The following is a 22,345-nucleotide window of genomic DNA, read 5'->3' on the forward strand; positions in this document are numbered from 1 at the left end:
GAGAAGGGGGGACACTTGCCACACCCGCGGGCCGTCCCCCTCCCTGTCCCCAGCATCGCCCGGTGCCCTGTGGAAAGCGAGCGAAGGAAGGAAGGAAGGGGCCGGGAGGAGGGAGAGGAGGAAGCGGGGAGGGTGGGATGCTGCCCAGGGTGATGGAGGAAGAAGGGGGCGGATTAAAAAAAAAAAAAAAAAAAAAAAAAGAAGAAGAAGACAGAAATCAAAAAGAGAAAGTCTGGGCAAAGTGACACCGCAGGCGGTGGGGGCTGGCTCGGCGCGGGGGGCGGTGGGCTGGGCACACTGATCCCTGCCAGCAGCTGGAGCCCCAGCTCGCCAGCCCAGCCGGGACGTGTGGCCGCCCGCCTTCCATCCCTCCCGCCCTCCGTCCATCCCTCCATCCCACCCTCCGTCCCTCCGTCCGTCCGTCCGTCCGTCCGTCCATCGCTGCGCAGCACGGGTGGTTGGGTGGGGGCCGGCTGCCGCCTCGTCGCGCCGGGGCTGTCTTGCTCGCAGGGGGTGTGAGCGAGCGAGCGAGCGAGCGTGCGGGTGTGCATGCAGCATCGCCGGGCTGGCAGCACCGCACGTCGCCCCAGCCGTGCGAGACGTTGCCGCCGGCCCCCACCGCCCCGCTGCCCAACTCGGGGGCCGAAGCCGGTGAAGAAGGCGGTGAGCCCATGGCCGTGCCGGCCGCCGGCTGAACGCTCCCGCGGCTGCACCTCTCCCGTCGAAGCCAGGCCTGGACTGCGGCCGCATGGTGGAAGAGAGCGTGGGTGGAGGGCAACGGGGGTCCCGGCGGGGGCTGCGGGGCACCCCCCGGCCCCCAGCAGCCCCCAGCCCCGTGACGGTGGTGAGCAAAGGGCTGTGGAGCGTGGAGCGAGCCGGTAAGGGCTGGCGCTTCGAGCGTGCCGTCGGGGTGGACTGCAGCTCGCCCGAGCCCCGCTGCATCTGGCTGAGCAGCCTGCGCCGATACGCCGCCGCCCCAGAGCGCTGCTGGCCCCCAGCCCCCCGACCCAGCCGGGGGCCCCCCTGGACCGACAAGTGCCGCCGGGTGAGAACCGTGTGCCGGAGACGGCGGGTGTTGCGCCTCGTTTGGGTGAGGGGGGGGGGATGAGGGGAGAGCAGGGGATGGGGGGTGTCCCCTGGTGCAAGGGGGCTGGTGGAGCTGGGGGGGGGGGTGTGGATGGGGCAGTGCGGGGGCTGTCAGAGCTTCTGGGCAGCGGCGCGTCCCCTTTGTCCCCTCCTGCGCTGGAGGAAGGGCTGGGGTCAGGGTTGGGGGTCCGGACTCCTGCCCTACCGGTGGCCACAAAGGACAGGGCTGTGCCCGGGGGGGGTTTTACTCCTGTTGCCCTGCTCGCCATGTCCAGGAGGGGGGGACACGGATCGTGCCCCCCAGGACGCAGGGAAAACACTCCTTTGTTCTGCAGGGCTGGGACAGCAGCGGGAGCTGCCTTGTCCCATCGTGTCCCCATGGGGGGAGCGAGGTGGCACGGTGACATGGGGTATGGTGACACCTGTGCTGGGGGCGGGGGGGGCAAGGGACCTCGCAGGCATTAGGGCTGTCTGGGTGCAGGGGTTTGGAGGGGGGGGGGGGGGCAGCGTGCCCAGCCCTGGGCTGTCACAGCCGCTGGCACAAGCCGTCCTTGCCAGGAGCAAGGGGCTCCCCCCGTGTCCTCGCTGCCCCGTGGGATGGGGGTTTGGGGGAGCCGGGCGAACGCGTAGGAGGCAGCTGGTGGGAGCCCAGCAGAAACCGCTGGGCTGAGGTTAAAATAAAGCTAAAAAAGACGGGAGGTAACTGGCCCTCTGCGGGGAACGGGGACGGGACGCTGAGGACAAATGGCTGAGGTGACAAATCAGGTGTCAACCCCACTGCTGGGATGGGGGGGGGGGGGGAGCTGGAGCATTTGCGGGGCCACAAACCAGCGTGGGGGATGTCTAAGCCCACAGCTTTGCAGCCCTCCCCCCCCCCCAAAAAAAGCGCCAAGCCAGGGTGGGTGAAGAGGAAAACTGAGGCACAGCGGTCTGGGATGGTTTGCTCTGCCCGTCCCGGTGCAGGTATCTCCTTTTGCTCGGTTTTAAGGCTGGATGGAGGCTCACAGGATCAGGTTTGGGGGGGCCACTGCTGCTGTAATGGGTACAACCAGAGCTGGGGACGTGTCCCTGTGTCACGGGCGTGCCGGAGCCGTGGCCACGGCTCCGGCACGCCCGTGACACAGGGACACGTCCCCATCCCTGCGGGTTGGTGCTGCCGTTGGTGTCTCCACCGATCCTACCCTCTCCGAGGCTTGTCTGTGCCGGTTAAAATCAGCAGGGCACATTCAGCTGTCAGCTTAAAAATAATCCGGCGAGCCGGCGGCCGACACAATGGAGGGCGCAGATGGGGACAGGCGCCGCGCCGGGATGCTCGTGGCCCCGTGCTGAAGGGATGGGGGTCCCAGCGGGACTGTGGGGCGCCCGTTGCCATCTGGTTTTTGGGTCACCGGTTGGGGCATGGTGCAGGGAGGCCTTGGGGGCTCGTGGGGAGCTTTGCCCCCTGTATGGTGCTGGTAGAGGCGGGGGGGGGGGGGGGGGGGTTCTGGCTCTTCTATAGCAGGGTTTGGTGCGTTGCGGGTCTATATTTTGGGGTATCTGTGGCGTCCACAAGCACCCGAAGTCTTTGTACCCCCAAGTTTGCTCCCGTGGTGATGGAGCAGGTCCACGGGGGCTGTGCCAGGGCGATGCCTCGTGGGCTGCAGCGCCAGAGCCGTGTGCTCACCACGGGGACCCTATCCCCAAGGGGGACGGGACCCCCAGCGCCGCCGGCAGCCGGGCTCCATGCGGGACGTGCCGGCACAGGGGGTGCAGCTTGGCCCCGCCGTCGCATTCCCCCACCGGCAGCGAAAAGGCCCACTCAGCACAGGCGCAGACAAAGGCTTTTTGTGCCTCGTCCCTTTGTGCGTCCCTCTCCTCTCCCCTCCCCGCTCCCCAGCCACCGCTTCAACCGAGACAGCGCCTGAATTTTAACACCCTCGCCCCGGGATGGCCTGACTCGGGCTGCCGCAGTGGGAAAGGAGACGGCACTTGGGCAGGACCCCGGTGGATCCCCTCTTGCCCGGCTGCTGCTGCTCTGCCTGTCCCTACCCGCTCCCAGGTTGCCGATTTCTCCGGTTTTGGTGAAGCTTGGTGCTGCCGGGGCATCGGGCAGGGCCCTCGGCTCCCTTCAGCCGTGAGGCTGCTCCTGCCTCGGCAGGGCTGGTGGTTCCACACCCAGATGTGCAGCCACGGAGAGCAACAACGTCCCTCGCCGGGGCTGTGCTAAACCCTCCCGCACTCAGCCAAGGGGTCAGGACTCCTCCTGCCTCTCCAAACTCCCTCCCCGGGTGCCAGGCGAGATGCCCACGGCTGCTCCGGCTCTGCCGCAGCCCCGTTCCCCCTCCTGACACCGGCACCGGGGGGGGGGCTGCGGGATGGAGCCGTGTCCCTCTTGGCCCCGTCTGCTGTTCCAAGCAATGTCCCCTGCCAGAGCCCGACACGGTGCCAGGTCCCTGCCCCGTCTCGGGAAACATCACTCATCCATCAGCTCTTTCCGCCTTGCCCGAGGTTGTTACCGTGGCGTCATCGGAAGGGGACCTTTTGTCCCAAACTGCCCCATCCGCCCCCGTCTCTCGTCCTGGGTCCCATCCAGACCCCCAGGACCAGCTCGTTCCTCCCCACCATGCTTTTTTGTTTATCCCTTTCCATGCACCTTTCCCCAAAAGGTCCCGTGCGAGGCCTCTGGGGGGATGCTGGTGGGGTGGTCTCTGGGGGGGCTGGAATTTGGCTGGGAGTAGGGAGGGGGTTCCTAGGAGTGGGGCAGCTTTTTGGGCAGATCCCAGCCCCCAGCACAGGGCTTTGGGTGGGCAGGTGTGGGGGGGGCCACTGCCTGCACACCCCCCCACACACCCCACACCCCCCCAGAAGTGACATCTTCATCCTCGTCCCCTACAGCCAACGTCGGGCCGGAGAGATGGGGCGTCCCCGAATGCCAACGCGCCCCCAGAGGGACCCTTCCCCTGGGTGGGCCCGAAGACGGTGGTGCTGCGGAAGAGCTCGCAGGGGGGTTTTGGTTTCACCCTCCGCCACTTCATTGTCTACCCCCCAGAGTCGGCGGTGCACTCCACCACTAAGGTAGGGCTGGGAGCTACTGGGGGGACTGGGCTGGGCTGGGCAGGGCCACAGGGACCCCCGGGGCTGCTGGAGCGGGGCTCTGAGGTGCCGTGGTTGGGTGCAGGATGTTTGTCTATGGGCTGGGAGTGGGCAGGGGGGTTCTGGGGAGCTGCGGACCAGACCATCCATCGCCTGCTTTGTTGGGGTACCCAGGGCTGCCCCCCTCCATGGGTGCCTCTGGGCTGGAGGAGCCCACGGAGCTGCTGGGAGATGTGCTCTGAGCGAGCAGGGAGTCGACAGCATCTCTGGAGACGTCCCTGAGCCTTTTGGTGGGGGACACGGATGTCTGCGGGACCGGAGAGAATCCCTCAGCTCCGAACAGTGGCTCTGGCATCCCCGGGAGCAGCAGGAAAAAGCACCTCGGAGCTCCTGAGGCCAGGGAGAGGCTCGGCACAGCGGGATGTCGCTCGAGCCGAAGCGAACCTCGCATGGCCACCACGAAGCTGAGCCTGGGAGCAGGCGATTCAAAGGATCCTGTTTGAGCCCTTCATCACAACCCTCCTCCTCCTTCTCTGACCAGCATCAGCTTGTCCCCTCGGGCACCCGGGTCCTCGCCCGGCGATGGGCGCATGCCCAGCCCCACCGGTACTCGCCACCGCAGATTTTTGGCTCCCAGTTTCCAGGCTGTCAGCAGGAGGTTTTGGGCTGGATCTGCCCCGGGACCTGGTGGCCACGGTTGCATCTTGGCTCAGCTGCAGCCCGGACCCTTCCCTGGTGCTGCCTTTTGGGGGGAAGCAACCCCCCAGGCTGGCCATCGCCTCCTGCACCCTCTGAGCCGCTGAGAAGCCCCGATCCGGGCAGCACCTTTCCCCTCCAGAAGGGACCCTGCGAAACCACCCAGCAGCTTCCAGCATGGACCATGCCCTCTGCACCCAAAGGTGATGAGCCAGCTCTCCTGCTGTCCCAGCTCCAAGCCCCTGGCGTTTGAAATCCCAGTTTTCTGCAGCAGCAGCTTCCTGGGAGAAGCATCTGGGCACCACATGGTCCATTGTAGCCTTTTTCCCTGCTCTGGAGTGGGCAGACCTGGATGCTCCCACCACTCCTGGAGCTCTGTAGCTGCCCACAGCCCCACGGCTCCAGCTGCCCCACGGCTCCGGCTGCCCCATGGGCTGGCATGGGCTGCCTTGTCCCCAGCGGGCAGGGAACTGCAGTGGGAAGTGAGTCACAGGGTGGGGGAGAAGCAACTCACCGGAGCCCCCGCTCGGCATCCTCCATCACAGCGCCTTTTCCCAGGCTCCTGATTCTGCTTTCCCAAATCCTTCCTGCCTGCACTTTCCTGCCTGCACTGGGAGCACGGACCTGACCCGTCTCCACCAGCATCACCCTGCAAAGGAGCTTTTCGTCGTGGGGGTGGCCTGAACCTGCTCCGAACTGACCCGCTCACTTCCAACTCTCCACCGTCGCTAAGACATCCCCCAAGAGCGAGGGACTGATCCTGCCCCGTGGCGTTGGGCACCAAGGGCTGAGCCCTGCCAGGGCGGGAGCACACAGGGCTGCGTGGGAAGGAGCCAGATCAGCCCCGGGAGGTGGGGATGCTCTTGGAAAAAGGCTGGGAATAGCTCCCGGCACCCGTCTGAGCCGAAGCCGGCGCTCCTGGGCCGGCGGGGCAGGGTGCGGTGCGGCTGGCTCAGCACCCACGGGTGCCGGCGGGCAGCCAGGTCCGGGGGCTGAGTTTCGGTGGGGTTGACTCAGCAGGGAGGGTGACGGTAGAGCTGCGTTCACCCGTGCCCTATTTCGGCACCACCGCACCCAACCTCAGCCCCAGCCCTGGGGCTGCCCCGGGGGCCGGGAAGGGCTCCGGGTGCTGCAGGGTGAGGAGCGGCAGGGAGAGGGGTGAGTCTGTGCCTCCAGGGGCCCTCGGTGGCGCCGCGGTCCTGCCGTGGCACCGTGGCAGCCACTCGGTGCGTGGGCAGTGGTGCCGAGTGGGTGCCGAGGCCGTGGGATGCGGCTTTTCCTTCCCACCGTGCGATGGGCACGGTGGGGAGATGCCTCCAGCCTCCTCCTCGCTGGCAATGTCCCCCGCCCCGTCGCACTGGGATGGAGACTGGTCCCATCCCAGCACCCCGGAGGGACCTGCCTGCCCTGGGGACATCGGGCCTGGGTCCCCCCTGCCCTGCACCGGCTGGGGGCTGGGGACAGAGCTGCGGCTGGCGAAGCCTCTTGGCTGGAGCACTTGGATCTGGCACTTGCGGAGCAAGACATCCCCTTCCAGGTGCCTGGGTCCCTCCTCGGGACCCACGCGTGGGGCTCAGCAGCCTGGGGGTGTCGCCAGCCCCGTGGCAGGGCTGAGGGCTCAGCAGTGTGGGTGCAACCCCACGTGGGTGCCGGCACCCTGTGCCCTGCCCCAGCTTGGGCACCCTCCCGGCCGGCGTGGCTCTCCACACGGGGGTCCCCACGGGAGGATGGGATGAGCGAGAAGGGCAGGAGCCCACGGATGCATTTCCCACCCCAAGGGACAGAGCCACGTGGCTCCCAGTGCTGTCCCTTGCCTGTGGCTGGGAAGGGGGTGCCGCGACCCCTCTGCCACCCCCTCTGCAATCCCCACCTGGCAGCCTGCCCCCCACGCAGCAGAAGGCTGCAGAGATGCTCCCCCATTGCCCTGGGGACACGCTCCCCCCCCCCCTCCACCACCGCCAAATAATTGCAGGGCTAAATATAGCCCCGCTGGCGGCCGGTGCCCCTCTGAGGACGCCTGCGCAAAGCTGTCCCCTTCCCGGGGGTCCCTGCCTCTGGGACCCACTGCCTGGCTGCTGCGGTGGCCTGGGTGCCGGGGGGCACCTCCATCGCTGCCCTGGGACCCCACCGCGGGGAGGGCTCGGGCTCTCCCCGGCCAGGCTCGGTGACCCAGAAGCAGGGTGAGATGCCACCATAGGCTGGCTGGGGCCCTTCCTGCTCCCCTGCCCTAAAAGCAGCCCCTTCCCCAGCAGCTGGGTACGGGGGGCTGCGGCGGGTCCCGCTCCCTGCCCGCCGGCGGGGCTGCGCGGGCGGCCGGGCCGGATCCGGTGTCAGGAGGTAATTTTAGCCGGCGGCGGCGGAGGGCAAGAGGGACGCGGAGGTCCCACGAGGGGCTTTGTGGGGCTGGCACCCCTCTGGTCCCCTCCTGGTGTCCCCCCCCTCATCGTGGCTGCCCTGGCTTGGCCACCAAATAAGTGTTTTTCTCTTCTCTCGGCAGGAGGAGGAGAACGGGAACCGAGCAGGTGAGCACCGGCGCTGTGCCGCTGTGGGGACCCCCCCCACACACACACAGGGGGATGTCACCGCCCGGACGGGTGGGCGCAGGGGTCTGGGGGACACGTGGCCGTCACAGGTTGCAGCGGGCGATGCAGCCCTAAGTATCGGCCGGCGGTGAAGCGGCGCGGTGCTTTGGTGGCAGCTCGGTGGCACTTGGTGTGGCAGACGGGCTCGGTGTCCCCAAAGCCCTTGGGAGGCTCGCTGGCCCAGGCGCTCCATCCCGAAGCCGGAGGGGCTGTGGCGTGGCCAGCATCGGTCCCCGCGGCGGGTGGCTCGGGCGAGTGCGGGGTGTTTGGGGACGGGGACACGGCCCTGGTCTCCTCCTGGAGGCTGAGGGTGATGTGAGCGAATGTGAAGGCGTCAGAACGGATCGGCGTGCCGGCGGGGTGACGAGGCACCGGGGCTGCGCTGCCCAGGGAGCTGGTGCAGGCAGCGGTACCCAGACCTGGCACCCAGCACCCGTCGGGGCTGCGGGGGGGGACACACACACTGGCCTCGCTCCGGGCGGTCCCCGGGGGGGATTCAGCATCCCTTGTCATCCCCGTCCCTCTGCCGCCGCCCCAGCCCATCCGCCCTCCGGTTTCTTGCAGCACCCGGTGGCTTTTGCTCTTGCAAAAGGGGGAACAGCCCCGGCTGGGGGAGATGGGTGCTGGGGGGGCTGCCTCGAGAGCGGGGCTTCGCCCAGGGCAGGACCTGTGGTCTGCAGGTCCCCGGTGCAGGCAGCGCTGCCGCGTGTCGGTTTGGGGAGGCGAGGAGGGTACCGCAAGGGGCCAAACACACTCCTTGCCATGGGGTGGGTCCGGCCGTGCCGGCAGCTCCCTGACTCTCTGTCCCTGGGGAGCAGGTCCCCCCCGGAGCCGCCTGGAGCCCATGGACACCATCTTTGTGAAGAACGTGCGGGAGGACGGGCCGGCACACCAGGCTGGGCTGCGTACTGGTGAGCGGGGGACACGTGGGGCTGCCGGGCTGGGAGGGTCTCAGAGCCGGGGATGGCTCCAGGCTACTCGTGGGGTGCACAGGATGCTCTGCGTCCTCTGCTGGGGGCCTTTTTGCTTATTTTGCTCTTTTTCTTGCATCCCTTCTCCCTCCTCCCTGGTGCTGCAGGGGCTCTGCTCTCTTGTCCCTGGCCTGGGATGCTCAGAGCAGGTCCCCATGGGTTAAGCCGCGTTTGGGGTCCCCACGGCTCCCCTTGCCACACGGGACCTGGCTCTACCCCTGGCAAAAGCCCTGGGCATGTTCAAACCCTGCTGTGAGTGACCATGGGGACAGCCAAGTGCCACCACCTCCCCACTCACTTGCGGTGACACTGTCTTCTCCCCACCTGCTCTGCAGGGGACCGGCTGGTCAAGGTGAACGGGGAGAGCATCATCGGGAAAACCTACTCGCAGGTCATCGCCCTGATCCAGAACAGGTGAGTCCCCTTCCCGGGGCTGGGAGGAGCACAGGGGTGGACAGAGCTGGGGAGATGACATGAAGGGGACATCATCGGAGCAGGCATTGTCCCCCTGGGTGTCACCGGGGTGGGTGGGAGCCATGAGTCACTTGGGCACCCGCAAGCAGTGACAGTGCAGGGGACCAGGGACTGGCAGCGGGGTGCTGTGACCATCACGTGGGGACGGGGACGTTCATCTCCTCGTGGGGGATCCGGCCGAGTGTGAGATTGGCCTCGCTGGGGGCAGGCGGGGACCGGCACCAGCCAGCCTGACCACTCTGTCCCCTCTCCCCCCCAGTGACGATGTGCTGGAGCTCTCCATCATGCCCAAGGACGAGGACATCCTCCAGCTGGTGAGTTTGCCGGGCGGCTTCCAGGGACCGGGTGGGTCCCAGGGCTCGGTTCCCTGGCATGGCATTCCCACGCTGGGCCGGCGTTCCCACCTCACCAAACCTGAGGGGCTGGTCTGTCCCTGCCCGTGCTCCTCCTGCCCCTTGGGTGGGGGTGGCCAAACGCCCTTATCTTGCTGGGGACACGTGGGGACACTTGGGGACAGGGCCCCGCCAGCATCCCTGGAGGAGCAATGGGTGCAGAAAGGAAGGTACCAGGGGGTCTGAGGCAGGAAGGATGGGAGACGTGGCCCCTGGCTTTTTTGGGGGTGCATCCTTGGGCATAGCTGGAGGGTGAGTTGCCCAGGGTCTGGCTTATCCTTGGAGAACCCCAGGCGGCTCTGCTGTCAATGTGCTGGGGTCTGGGGACAGCGGTGGCCCCCGACGGGGTGGCCTGAGCCAAGGGGTGCGTGTAGGGCTTTGCCTGGTGCTCCTCCGGTCCCGGCTGCCTCCCGGGGCTCTCCTGGCCATGCTGCTGCCGAAGCTGCTGGCACCCACCCCAGGCTTGGCTATTTGGTGCTTGGTCCCAGCCTGGGGGGCACACTCCCCTTGGGCTGGAGGGGGGTGTCTTACAGCCTTGGCGAGGGGAGGGGGGTCTCATGTTGGTGCCTGCCCTGGGCTCTGAGGATCCCCTGGGCATGGAGTCAGAGGTGCTTGTGAAAAGTGAGAAGGGAGAGCCGGGCCTGGCCAGCCGTGCCGGGGTATTTTAGGAAGGAGAGGAGGGGAGGGCGGCCGGGCGCTGCGTGGCGGTGGGGAGAGCCGAAGGGCTGGTGTGGGCGGCAGCGTTGCTCGGTGCTGGGGGGGTGGGGGGGCCCGTGGGAAAGTGGGACTGGATGGGGGGGGGCTGCCGCCAGCCCTGCTCAGCTGGCCGCGACGGGGAGGTTTGCTTGTGGGTTGGGGTGTGTGTCCCCCCCCATCCTCCCCCACCCTGACCCCCCCCATCCATCCCCCCCGCAGGCGTATTCGCAGGATGCCTACCTGAAGGGCAACGAGCCGTACTCTGGCGGGGCACAGAGCATCCCCGAGCCCCCTCCCATCTGCTACCCACGGAAGACGTACCCCTTCCAGGCACGGGGTGCCGAGCCCCCCCCGGGCCAGCCGCCGGACACCCGCGTCCACCGCCCCGCTGCCGCAGGCCCCTCGTCCCCGCTCGGCCCAGCCGCGCTCGCCAGCCCCCGGAGCGAGGCGGGTGGCAGCCCCGCGCACCGGCCCGACGAGCCACAGCCTGGGGGTCCCCCCCCGCGCCCCGTCGCACCCCATGGGCACCCCGGCTCCTTCTCCCGCACCGCCTGCCCCGGCAACGTCGCTCCTGACCGCTACGGGATTCCCCCCACCGCCTCCTCCTGCTATGGGGTCCCCAAGCACCTCCCGGAGCACCGGACTCACTGCGGCTTCAAAGAGGGTGTCGGGGGGCTGGCGGGCACCGGGCGACCCCCCCGGGAGGCGGCGGGCAGCCAGCGGGTGCCCGGCCGGCAGGAGTGCCAGCAGGCTCTGTCCCGCTGGTTTTGCAGCCAGGAGCCGCGGCGGAGCGCCTCGGAGGAGCGGCGGCGTGCCATGCCGCCCCGCTACCGCAGCGTGTCCCAGGACCGGCTGGGGGGTTCGGCGGCGGCCCCCCGGGGCTGGCCCCACAGCGCTTCGCACGACACCCTGCTGCAGCCCTCCCGGGAGGGCTGGGCACCCCGCGCCCGCTCCGACCACTACCTGGGCAGGTACGGGCGCTCCATGGAGGCGCTGGAGCCCAGCGCCCTGCTCTCCCCTCACCTCGACCGCTCCGCGTGGCCACCTGAGAGGGTCTGCCGGGCCACCGTCGCTGCCGCCGGGCAGCCCATCCCGCACGGCTCTTTTGCACCTTCCTCCTCCTCCTCCTCCTCCTCGCGGGAGCCGGCGCCCGTGCAGAAGCACCCGTCGCAGCCCAACCTGCAAAGCACAGATGATTCGGGCTACATCGGCTACCGGAGCTACAGCCCATCCTTCCAGCGCCGCACCGGGCTGCTGCACGCCCTCTCCTTCCGTGACCCGGCTTTCGGTGGCCTACCCACCTTCAGCATCTCCCAGCGGTCGGCCGCCCCGCTCCCGGAGAAGGTGGTCCCCGCCATCCCACCACCCACTGGTCCCCCACCGGTCCCCGCCGCACCCAGGGAGCAGCGACTGGAGAGCAGCCGGGTGCCCGAGCAGCCGGAGGAGCGGAGGGAAGAGGTGGTTTTGCGGCAGAAGCCGCCCACGGGCCGCAAGATGCCGCCCCCTCTGCGGCAGATGAACTTTGTCTTCCCCGAGGGGGTGAAGGAGACGGACATTTGCGACCCCCCACCGGCCAGTGGCAAAGGGGAGAGGGCAGCGGCTGAGCGGCAAGGCCGGTGTGTGGCTCCCTTGGCAGCCCCCGAGGACTCGCTGGCTTCCATCCCCTTCATCGGTGAGTCGGGGTGGTTCTCTGGTGGGGGGATGGCTGCTGGGGAAGGCACGTTTTGGGGTACAGGGCACGCTGCATGGTCTCAGAGCATCTGTCTGTGGGCAGCGCAGGGATAGGAAGGGACCCCACCAGCAGCACCCACTGAGTCCAGCACCCCACAGTGCTGGGCTGGACTGGGAGGGAGGGGATGGGGCGCGGAGAGGAGGGGCACGGGGTTGCTCTGTGCAAGGGTCCGGGCGCACCGGCAGCTCCTGGCTTTGCTGGGGGTGGGGGTGTGTCCCCCAGCCCAGCCTGGGCACCTGCAAACCCACCACCTGCCAGAAGTGCTGGGGGGGGGGGGATCCCAGCAGGGACTTCCCCTGCCCTGACCCCTGCTACAACGCTGCCCACCCCTCTCGCAGACGAACCCACCAGCCCCAGCATTGACCTGAAGGCCAAGCACATCCCTGCCTCCTCGGTGGTCTCCAGCGCCATGAACTCGGCGCCCGCCGTCGCCACCAGCCCCTCCTCGCCCACCTTCGCCTTTGCCCTGAGCCGACACTACTCCCAGGATTGCAGTAAGTGCTGGGGGTCGGGGCGGGGGCGGGGGGGGGAACCATCCTGGAGGCCACGGTGCGGGGCAGGATGGGGAGGAGCAGCCCCCTACCCTGGAGCTTCGCCCCGTGCCCGCTGAGCTGAGCAGCGTGGGCTTTGCCCTTCTCCCCCTCGCAGGCAGCATCAAGGCCGGCCGCCGCTCGTCCTACCTCCTGGCCATCACCACCGAGCGCTCCAAGTCCTGCGACGATGGTCTGAACGCATTTCGGGACGAGGGGAAGATCCTAAGGTAGGGCTGGGACCTCCCCCCCTCCCTGTCCCACCACTGCAAGGCTCCCATCCCCTCCCCACCGTCCTGCTCACGGGGGCTGCTCTCCCCCCCCCAGGAGGATGCCCAGCCGGGTCCCCAGCCTCCGCATGCTGAGGAGCTTCTTCACCGATGGGGTGAGTGTTGGGTGATGGCGAGGGTTGGGGGTCCTGGGGGTGCTCCCCCCCGCCCGGGTGCCCTTGTAGGAGGGTAGCCCGGGGTTGCTCTGCCTGGCTGGGTCAGCGGCGGAGCAGGGGGTGCCGATGGCATCGCCCCAACGACGGTGCCCTCCGGTCCCCCCCGCAGTCTCTGGACAGCCTCGGCACGTCCGAAGACGCCCGCTCCAAAAGACACTCAACCTCCGACCTCTCGGACGTCCCGTTCAGCGCCGTGAGGAAGGAGGGCTGGCTCCACTGCAAGCAGATCCTCACCAAAAAGGGGAAGGTAGGCGGGTGGCGTGTGTCCCCCACTCCCTGCCCCGAGCCCCGAGCCGGCGATGCCGGGGATGGAGGATCACACGTTCCCCCTCCGCGAGCATCCCTGAGGTCCGTGCCCCCATCCCTTCTCCCCGCAGAAGGTCGGTGGAGGCATCCGGCAGTGGAAGCGCGTCTTCGCCGTGCTGCGCACTCACTCGCTGTACCTGTGCAAGGACAGGCGGGAGGCGGTGACCTGCGCCCCGGCCCCAGGTGAGGAGGAGCCGCCGATCAGCATCCGAGCGTGCCTGGTGGACATCTCCTACAGCGAGACCAAGAGGAAGCACGTCTTCCGGCTGACGACCGCTGACTTCTGTGAATATCTCTTTCAGGCAGAGGATCGGGAAGACATGCTGGCCTGGATCAAAGTCATCAGGGAGAACAGCAAGGCCGAGGGCGAGGTGAGAGCCACATGGGGCTCCCGGCTGCCTCTGGCTCTCCCGGCACTAACCGCCTCGGCTCTCTCCGGCTCTTTGCCTTGTGCTGCTTCCCCAGGCCATGGTCAGCCCGGCTGGTGTGGGGCTGGCTGGTGCCGTGCCGTGCTCCCAGGGGTGCACGGGGCGGCTCGCGGGCACCACGGCATCCAAGAAGAGCGCGGCTCCGCCGGCCTCGGCTGGGGCAGGGGGCGCGGGGGCGCTCGGCGGAGGATGGCGTGGCTCTCCGTGCGCCGCGGCGGCGCTTCCAGGCAGGGTCGGCGCCGGATCCGCCGGCGGCGTTCGGTCGTGCGGCGGGAGAGGAGCGCGCGTGGCTCTGCCGTGGCGTGTTGTGTCTCCGCTGGTGGAGAGAGATTTGGCAGGGAGAACCCGGCCTGCGTTGGGCTCGGTGCCTGCGTGGTGCTGCCGGGGCTGGCACCGGGTCGGGGTTGAGCCCTCGCCGGCAGCCGTGGTCTGTGCAACGGCTCTGAGATGGGGAGAGCTGCTCTCCGGGGGCCACAGGCTCCAGCGGAGGATCCGTGGGGCTGGATGTGCCGGCGCTGGGCTGGCCACCGGGCATCTCGCCGCGGCGTCGGGATGGCCACGTCTGGCGGCGGCGATCGTGCCAAGGTTGTAGCAGGCTCCGGCCCTGGAGGGTGCGTTGAGCTCGGAGCGGTCTCTGGTTCTCTGCGGCACAGCCCCGCTCCGGAGGGTGCAGGGGGCTCGGCGGGGCCGGCGGCGCCGGCACAGGGCAGGTGTTGCCAAGTCGGAGCGCGTGGAGCTGTCTGGGTACCCGCTGGGGCGGTGGTGCTGCCGGGCAGGCAGCGTCCCGCGGGGATGGGTGCGCGTCTTTGGGCTCGGCGTGGCGCAGCGGGTGCGCCTGGCGCGGGCGGACGGAGGTGGTGTGCGTGCCGTGGAGGGATGCGCCGTCCCCAGGATGTGTGTCCGGCTTGGACCCTGCGTGCCGCCCCGCCCCGCGGCGAGGAGCCCCGGAGACCGCGGCGGGGCGGCGAGCGCTGGCGGCCACCGGCTGTTTCGGGGCAGCGGGGGACCCGGTCCTGCCCTTGCCTGGTCCTGCCTGGCCCCGCGGGGTGCCCGGCAGAGCGTGGACTTGCCCGGGGTCTCCGGTGGACGCGCTGCTCAAGCTCTCCCTTCCCCTCTTCTCTCTGCCTCCCCAGGACCCCGGTTTTGCCAGCCAAGCACTTATCAACAAGAAGTTAAACGACTACCGGAAAGTGAGGTACGGACCCGGGGGCGGTGGGCACCGAGACCCCCGAGCGCTTTAGTCGCCTCAGTTTTAACGTGATGGAGCAAAGCCAGTGCCTCCCTCGATGGGGCAGCGCCGGAGGTGCCACCTGCACCTGGCTTGGCTTGGGGGGGCTGGTGGGGTCCAGTTCAGCCCAACGGGCACCGAGCAAAGGGTTCAAGTGGCCCAGTGCTCCCCAGGGATCCCCATCACCCGCCGGGGGGGGGGCACGGGTAGGACACCGGGCAGCCCGGGAGAGACGCCGGAGTTTGCCGGGAGGTTTTGCGCTGGGCTGGTGCCCCCCCCGGCCGTGCCCCGCCTGAGCCCCCGACGCTCTCCCCGCAGCCCTGCGGGCGCCAAGCCCGATTCCTCGCCCAAGGGCTCTCGTGGGCTGGGGATCCGAGCCGAGTTCCTGAAGCAGACGGGAACCAGCGCGCCCCGGTCCCCCAGGCAGGATGCGGCTGTCACAAAAGGTGGGTCCCACCCCCGCGGCGTGGCGCACCCCGGCACGGCAATTTTGGGGGGCTTTGCAAGGAGCGGGGAGGGTCTCGCCCGAGGGCTGCCATCGTGCTCATCCCCGTCGGGCAGCAGGGATGCTGTTCCCGTTTATTCCGGCTCATTAGCAAGCGATCCTGTGGGTTTTTCTCCCCAGATGAGAGCAGCTCCCAAAAAGCCCCGTGGGGCATCAATATCATGAAGAAGAACAAGAAATCTGCCCCCCGGGCCTTCGGTGTGAGGCTGGAGGACTGCCAGCCTGCCCCGGACAACAAGGTATGGCCGCGCTGGCGGTGCCAGCCCTCAGAGACCTCGCACGGCCCCAGCACCTCCGTCACCCCCTCCCTGTCCCCACAGAACGTCCCCCTGATAGTCGAGGCTTGCTGCAAGGTGGTGGAGGACCGAGGGCTGGAGTACATGGGCATCTACCGTGTGCCTGGGAACAACGCGGTGGTGTCCAGCCTGCAGGAGCAGCTCAACAAGGGAGCCACGGAGATCAACCTGCAGGACGAGGTGAGGGCAGAGCAGGCTGCGTGTCCTTGTCCCTGTCCCTGTCCCCTGTCCTTACCCCTCCATCCCTCTCCCCATCCTGATCCCCATCCCTGTCCCTCATCCTTATCCCCATCCCTGTCCCCATTCTTATCCCCGTCCCTGTCCTCCATCCTGATCCCCATCCCTGTCCCCCGTCCTTATCCCTCCATCCCTGTCCCCATCCTGATCCCCATCCCTGTCCCCATCCTTATCCCCATACCTGTCCCCCATCCTGATCCCCATCCCTGTCCTTCGTCCTTATCCCTCCATCCCTGTCCCCATCCTTGTCCCCATCCCTGTCCCCATCCTGATCCCCATCCTTATCCCCATCCCTGTCCCCATCCTTATCCCCATCCCTGTCCCTCATCCTTATCCCCATCCCTGTCCCCCATCCTTATCCCCATCTCTGTTCCCATCCTTATCCCCATCCCTGTCCCCCATCCTTACCCCCATCCCTGTCCCTATACCTCTGGGCTGCTCCTGGGACTGTTGTCCCGGTCCATGGCTCTGTCGCCATCCTCTCTCCATCATCATGCCCGTTCCCATCGCCGTGACCTTCCCTGGAGTGGCAGGGCCGCCTAGCGGTTGGTGGCAGCAGCGGTGGTGGCAGCTTGGGGACACATTTGTCCCCTTGCGTCTCGCCACGTTGCTGCAGTGACACGGAGCTTTCCCTGCCAGATGCAGGGTGGGGACAGCTGTCCTGCCGTCCTCACAGCCGTGGTGCTGCTGGCTGCTGTCCCCCTTGGTGGCCTGGGACTCCCCCCCCCCCCCCCCCCAGCTTGGGGACTTTCTCCCACTGGTGCCTGGGTTTGCCTGGCGTGGTCCCTCTGAGCAGCCTCTTCTCTCCCCCGCAGCGGTGGCAGGATCTGAACGTCATCAGCAGCCTGTTGAAATCCTTCTTCCGAAAGCTGCCCGAGCCCCTCTTCACTGACGGTGAGTCGCTGCGCCCCAGCCGTGCGCTTCCCCCGGGTCCCCCCAAGTGGCCACAGATCACCCTGTGCCACTGGCCACGTATCGATGGCTGATGCTGACCAGCAGCCCCAGAGCCTGTCCCACCTTACCCTTGCTAAGTCCCCTGGGCCAGTCCCTCCTTGCCCTTCTGTGCCCCATCAGCACCCAGCCCCCTCCCCAGCATCTCCAGATGGTGCATCCAGGGGTCCCGGGCCGTGTGGGGGGGGGGTGTGCCCCCTCCCCTCTGCCTGGTTCTGACCCCCAATATCCCACTTTCAGATAAGTACAACGACTTCATCGAGGCCAACCGCATAGAGGACGCCAGCGAGAGGATGAGGACGCTGCGGAAGCTGGTAGGGAGCTGGGGTGGGGGGTACAGCCTGGACCTTGGGTGCTGGTGCGGGTGGGAAAGGCAGTGGTGGAGGCGGGGGGGGGGGTGAGCAGAGAGGTGACCCAGTGCCGCCCTGCAGATTCGGGACCTGCCAGGTCACTACTATGAGACGCTCAAGTTCCTGGTGGGCCACCTCAAGACCATCGCTGACCACTCGGAGAAGAACAAGGTACCGTCCGCCCGCCCTGAGCATCCAGCCCTGGGCACCATCGCGGGGCCAGGCAGGCTCCCCCAGACCTCTGCCCCACCTCAAGCCCCCCCCAGTTTGGGCTAAGCCGCGGCTCGTGGTGGGGTGGGAAGGGAGATGGTGCCTGATGGAGCAGCGAGTGCTGAGGGGTGGCCACAGGCAGGCGTTAACCCCCGCTCCGGTTGCAGATGGAGCCCCGAAACCTGGCCCTGGTGTTCGGCCCCACGCTGGTGCGGACATCAGAGGACAACATGACCGACATGGTGACGCACATGCCCGACCGCTACAAAATCGTGGAGACCCTCATCCAGCACGTAAGTGGCATCGGTGGGCAGGCAGGCATCGGTGTGGCTGGAAGAGGGGGCTGATCTGCACCCCAGGCGTGGGGGACGGGGGCTCCCTGGCCGCGCCGAGCTCCCCCCGCTCCTCACCGGTCCATAACCCCTCTCCTGTCTCCCCCCACAGTCGGACTGGTTCTTCAGCGACAAGGAGGACAAGGGCGAGAAGGTGAGCGCTGCTCCCCCCTGGGGGGTCTTGCTGTGGGGCAGAGGGGGTGCAGAGCCCTGCTTGGGAGCCGGGGTGCCGTCGGCAGCGGCATGACCACTGTACCCCCTCCCCTTGCAGACCCCCGTGGATGAGAAGGAGGTTCAGTCTGTGCCCAACATCGAGTACCTGCTGCCCAACATCGGCAGGACCGCGGCGCCCGGCGATGCCGCAGGTGAGGAGCAGAACCCACGGCACCAACCCCTCCGGTCCTGGCACGGGGGCACCCCGGGGCACCTCTCCAGCCGCTCCGTCCCCCCATGCTCACACCGCTGCAGCCAGCCAGCCCGGCTCACCGTGGCCACGGCAAAGCCCTGCGTGCTGGAGGAGGATGTCCTGGCGCCCTCCGCACCTAAAAGCGGGGACATCCCCCCTGGGGGTGCCAGCAGAACCCCCTCCCCGCCCTCTCCCGTCACCCTCCTCTCCGGTGGCTGCTCCTCGTCCCTCTGCAAACCCAACTGGCCGCGGTGCCCCGGCAGCCTGTGGGACCCCTGCCCGCGCCCGCTCCCCTGCGCCGGCCCATGCTGCCAACCCGGAGACCGGGAGACTCTGATGTTCGACTGATTTCTTACGTTCTTTCCTTGAACTTCTCTGTGCTGTCCTCTTCCTCCTCCTCCTCCTCTTCCTCCTCCAGCGGACCTCCTCGAGAGCTAGAGCGGGTACAGTGTTGATCCTGGGTGCATTGCTCACGCACTAACTCCTCGGGGTGACCACGAGAGAGCGGGAGCAGGGGAGGGTGGTGGGAGGGAAGAGGACCCTGTCCTGCCTGGCCGCTGTCCCCAGGGTCCCCAGCATCAGGAGGGGCTGCCGAGCCCCCGGGGAGCCCCAAATCCTTTAACGCTGCTTCTCCCACATCGACGGCCGGTGCCTGCGGTGGCGCTGGGGCTGCTGGTGGCATCCCCCAGCAGGGATGGGTGCCGAGTGTCCTAGGACCAGCACGCTCAATCCACTGGGGTGTGGGGGGGGGGGTCCCAATGCCCCGGCTAGGGTCAGCACCCCCCTTTCTGCCTCCCCCTCTCTCGTCGTCAACAGTTGCTAACCCCATCCCGGGGCGTGCGGGGCGGGAGAGGGTGTCTGTTGTCTTGTCCTTGTCCTTCACACCGCGGCAGTGGGGCCAGGGCTGCCCGTCACCCGCAGTGTCCCCACGTGCCCCCCTAACCCCCCCGGGGAGCCAGGGCAGCCCCATGGCCCGTCCCAGACCCTGCTCCGAGGTTGGACGTGGTATCGAGCCGGCTCCCCGTGCCCCATCCTGGTGACGTGGTGGTGTGCCCAGCCCCGGCACCCCCGTGCCACATGGCTGTGGGAGGGTTGGGGTCCTGCCGCTGGGATCCTGGCTGTGTTTCCCGCCTGTGTGTGCCTGTGTGTGTCCCCCCCCCTAATCCCCACTCCTCGCCTTGGGGCTCTGCAGTGGACAAGCGGTGCTGGGGACCCCCGTGCACCACCAGAGCCCCCCCCCCCCCCCCCCCCGCAGCCTCCCGGCACCTCCAGCAGCCGCTGGCCCATGAACCCACTCAGCGTTGGCATCCCTGTCAGGAGTCTGATGGCCCTGGCATGTCCCCATCCTGGTTTGGGGGAGCGGAGCAGCATCCCCCAGCTCTACCCACTGAACCCCCTCCCCAGCATGCACCCACCCCCGGGGCCTGGCTAACCCCCGCCCCCTCTCTGCTCTGCTTTACAGGCTCGACCCGCAGCGGCTCCGCCAAACCGAAGGTAAGAGGGTCCCGGGCTGGGGGCTGGCAGGGAGGGATGCGATGGCTGGGGCACGGAGCCCTTCCCTAACCCTGGCACCACCTCCCCTAACCCCGGTGTCACCGTCTTCCCCAGGGCACGTGGCCATCGCGGAAGGCGCCGCCGCACCGGGACCTCCTCGCCATCCCCTTCGTCTCGGCCGCCGCCCGCAAGAGGAAGAAGAGGAGAGAGGCCGAAGGCGTTGGGAGCAGCACCGACGACGACGTGGAGCGCAGGGACACCCCGGGTCGGGAGCAGGAGGATGAGGGGACTGAGGCCACCCCACCGGGACCTGGCAAAGCCCCCCGCGGCACCGGTGCCGAGCTGGTGACCCCCAGCCCAGCTGGGATGGAGCGGGAGAGCTCCCTGGAGCCTGGGGGTGCTGGGGCCGATCCGGCGCCGGACGCCCGCTCCATCGTGTCGGGCTACTCCACCCTGTCCACCATGGACCGCAGCCTCTGCTCCGAGGTGCAGTCGGTGGCCGGGAGCCGCGGGGAGGAGGCGGACGACGAGCGCAGCGAGCTCAGCCACATGGAGACGGACTCGGAGAGCCGGGAGGGTGGCCGGCCCCGGCTGGGGCAGGCGGAGAGGGGGACTGGGGATGAGGACAAGGGGCTCCTGAGCCGCCCGTCCTTCAACTCCCACCGCCTGATCCAGTGCGACACGTTGGCCCGCAGGAAGCTGGGGCGGCCCCGGCCGGCCGGTGAGACCCCGGCACCCACCGGAGAGGACCAGGGCTGGGTTCCCCCCGGGCGGCCCTCGCTGCGGGAGCAGCTCCGGCAGCGCCTGCGAGCCTCTGCCGATGACATGGGGGTCCGCCTGCGCCGAGCCCACTCCCCCGAGACCCGCCGCAAGAAGAGCAGCTGGCGCCGGCACACCGTGGTGGTGCCCGGTGGCCTCAAGGACCTCAACTTCAACGAGTGGAAGGAGCCGCGGGGGCTGGAGATGCCCCCGGGACCCTGCCGTGACAAGGACTCGGGGCTCAGCAGCCTGGAGTCCACCAAAGCTCGGCCCCCAGCACCCACCCCGGCACAGCCCGGTGCTGCCGGTGAGGGGCCGGGCACCAAGAGCCCCCCGGGCAGCCCCGGCCCCCCGGCGCCCCTGCGCTTCCCCCAGTGTCTCTGACCTCCTGAGATGCTCCCCCCGCGGCTCCCCCCGCCCCAGCCAGTGTTTAATTTAAGGACTCGCCTTCGTTCTTGTATTTAATCGTGCTCTGGACAAGCTGCTGTTAATTTAACGAGTCTCGGTGGCCCCTGCGCCGCGGGTGGGACAAAGTCACCTTGTCCCCCTTGCCTTGGGGACTGGCAGGGTCCCGTGCCACCCCCTGGCCCCATCCCATGGCCCCCCTCGGGCAGTGCCAGGAGGGTTGGAGTTGGGGGGCTGACGGGGACTGTCCCCACCCCCCGTGGTGGTGGTGGCGATGGCCCCGGTGGCCCCGGCCGCAGCGGTGCGAAGTGCGGGCGCTTCACTGGGGGCTGCGGCTGCCCTCGCCGGAGACTTCCCCCCCCACCCCGAGGGAACCCTGGGGACCTCGGTGCCATCGCGGTGACCTGGGTGTGCTCTGTGCCGAGGGGTCCGGGCTCTGCGCCGGGGCGCGGCTGAGCCGGCGTGGCCCTTGGCGCGACTGGGTGGGTGCGACAGGAGGGGCTGGCACAGAGGGGGACCCTGCGGTGAGGCGGGGGGGACACCCACACTGTCGTCCCCTGTGACGCCGTGAGCCGCAGCCACCATCCGGCAGCAGCTCAGGACCTGGCGTGCTGCCTGGCACGGCACGGCACGGCACAGCCCCCTCCCCAGCCCCGCTCCCCTTCGTGTCCCCCCCCCCCTCCCCAGGCCAGAAGCACTTTAGGAAGGGGGTGCAGTGCAGCCGCCCTGGGGGGCTACGGCTGGCGGGGGGGTGCAGGGACCCCCAGCCTCGCCGTGCAGGGACCCATGTGCCGCTGCCATGGGGGTGGGTGTCAAGTCAGGTCACTGTTTCTCCGTGTCGTTCTCATATGTTATGCAAATATTTGCTGTAAAGTTGTTTTTTGGGTTTTTTTTTTTCCTTCTTTTTTTTTTTTTTTTTTTGTAAATATTGTCTCTGACTGTGTAACATATTACAAAGGATTTATAAGGATTTTTTAAGAAGTTTTGCTCAGCTGAAAGGCCAGCCCCAACCAGGGGACGTGCTGGACCCGTGTTGACTTTTTAAACCCTCCTGCATGTTCCCCTCCCCGTCCCGGCGTGTTGTACGAGTCGGCCGCGGAGCCGGTATATGCAAAACTGCAAAAAAAAAAAAAATTCCACCCCAACCAGACCCCAACCAAAACACCCGCTTCGGATGCTGCCCCCCCGCCCCCCGCCCGGTCCCGGTCTATATATTGCAAATAAACTGGTTATTCGAGGAGGTGGTTTCCTGCCATTGTTGCTTCTCCTGCTTGGGGGGGTTCAGTACATGGAGCCCCGTTTCCCTGTGCTGGGGGTCCTGAGCCCCGACAGCATCTGGGGAAGGATTTATCCTGGCTTTTCTCTGAGCCTGGGGAGGGGGGAAGGAGATGGACAGCCCCCCCGCCCCGCTCTGGGATGTGGGACTGGGGTGGTCGTGGGGCCGGGGATGTCCCACCCCATCAGCAGCGACACAGGCCCAAACCTGGGGGGAAAAAAAGTACCAGAGAGCGGAAAAAAAAAAAAAAAAAAAGTAATTTTATTAAAGCCAGACACTCTGATAGAAAAGAAAAGTAATAAAGGGAAAAAAAAAAAGAAAAAGAAAAAGCAACCCTTTGTCATCGGAGTTTGCAAGTTACAATGGTCACGTTGCGCACAGAACTACCCATGGCATCCACAGCGACACAGGGACAGCGACGGGCACAGGGCGGGGGGCCAGCCCCCCCCGGCCCCCCCCTCCGCCCTGTGCAAGGCCTTTTTTTTT

The 22,345-nt window shown here is 67.8% G+C and overlaps 1 protein-coding gene across 2 annotated transcripts; it reads left to right on the forward strand.

Annotated features, from left to right (window-relative positions):
* Nucleotides 1-748: 748 nt before the first annotated feature.
* Nucleotides 749-20,562, forward strand: ARHGAP23 (Rho GTPase activating protein 23). 2 transcript variants are annotated; one of them, XM_086477928.1, is made up of 25 exons: nucleotides 749-1,045; nucleotides 3,961-4,140; nucleotides 7,352-7,376; nucleotides 8,255-8,347; nucleotides 8,743-8,821; nucleotides 9,141-9,195; nucleotides 10,189-10,379; nucleotides 10,428-11,641; nucleotides 12,040-12,195; nucleotides 12,350-12,461; nucleotides 12,559-12,616; nucleotides 12,786-12,923; nucleotides 13,054-13,353; nucleotides 14,544-14,605; nucleotides 14,957-15,084; nucleotides 15,264-15,382; nucleotides 15,464-15,619; nucleotides 16,492-16,570; nucleotides 16,868-16,941; nucleotides 17,059-17,148; nucleotides 17,355-17,480; nucleotides 17,632-17,673; nucleotides 17,791-17,884; nucleotides 19,388-19,419; nucleotides 19,534-20,562. In XM_086477928.1, exons 1-25 carry the CDS (start codon nucleotides 749-751, stop codon nucleotides 20,560-20,562), a joined length of 4,929 nt encoding a protein of 1,642 aa, XP_086334054.1. The 2 variants fall into 2 exon arrangements, with proteins under 2 accessions (XP_086334054.1, XP_086334055.1); XM_086477929.1 differs by adding an exon at nucleotides 1,215-1,220 and having other exon boundaries at nucleotides 797-1,072; nucleotides 7,355-7,376; nucleotides 10,189-11,641.
* The last annotated feature ends 1,783 nt before the right edge of the window (nucleotides 20,563-22,345 follow it).

This window comes from Leptosomus discolor, chromosome 25, assembly GCF_034619465.1.
Source record: "Leptosomus discolor isolate bLepDis1 chromosome 25, bLepDis1.hap2, whole genome shotgun sequence".
In the NCBI taxonomy this organism is placed as follows: Eukaryota; Metazoa; Chordata; class Aves; order Leptosomiformes; family Leptosomidae; genus Leptosomus; species Leptosomus discolor.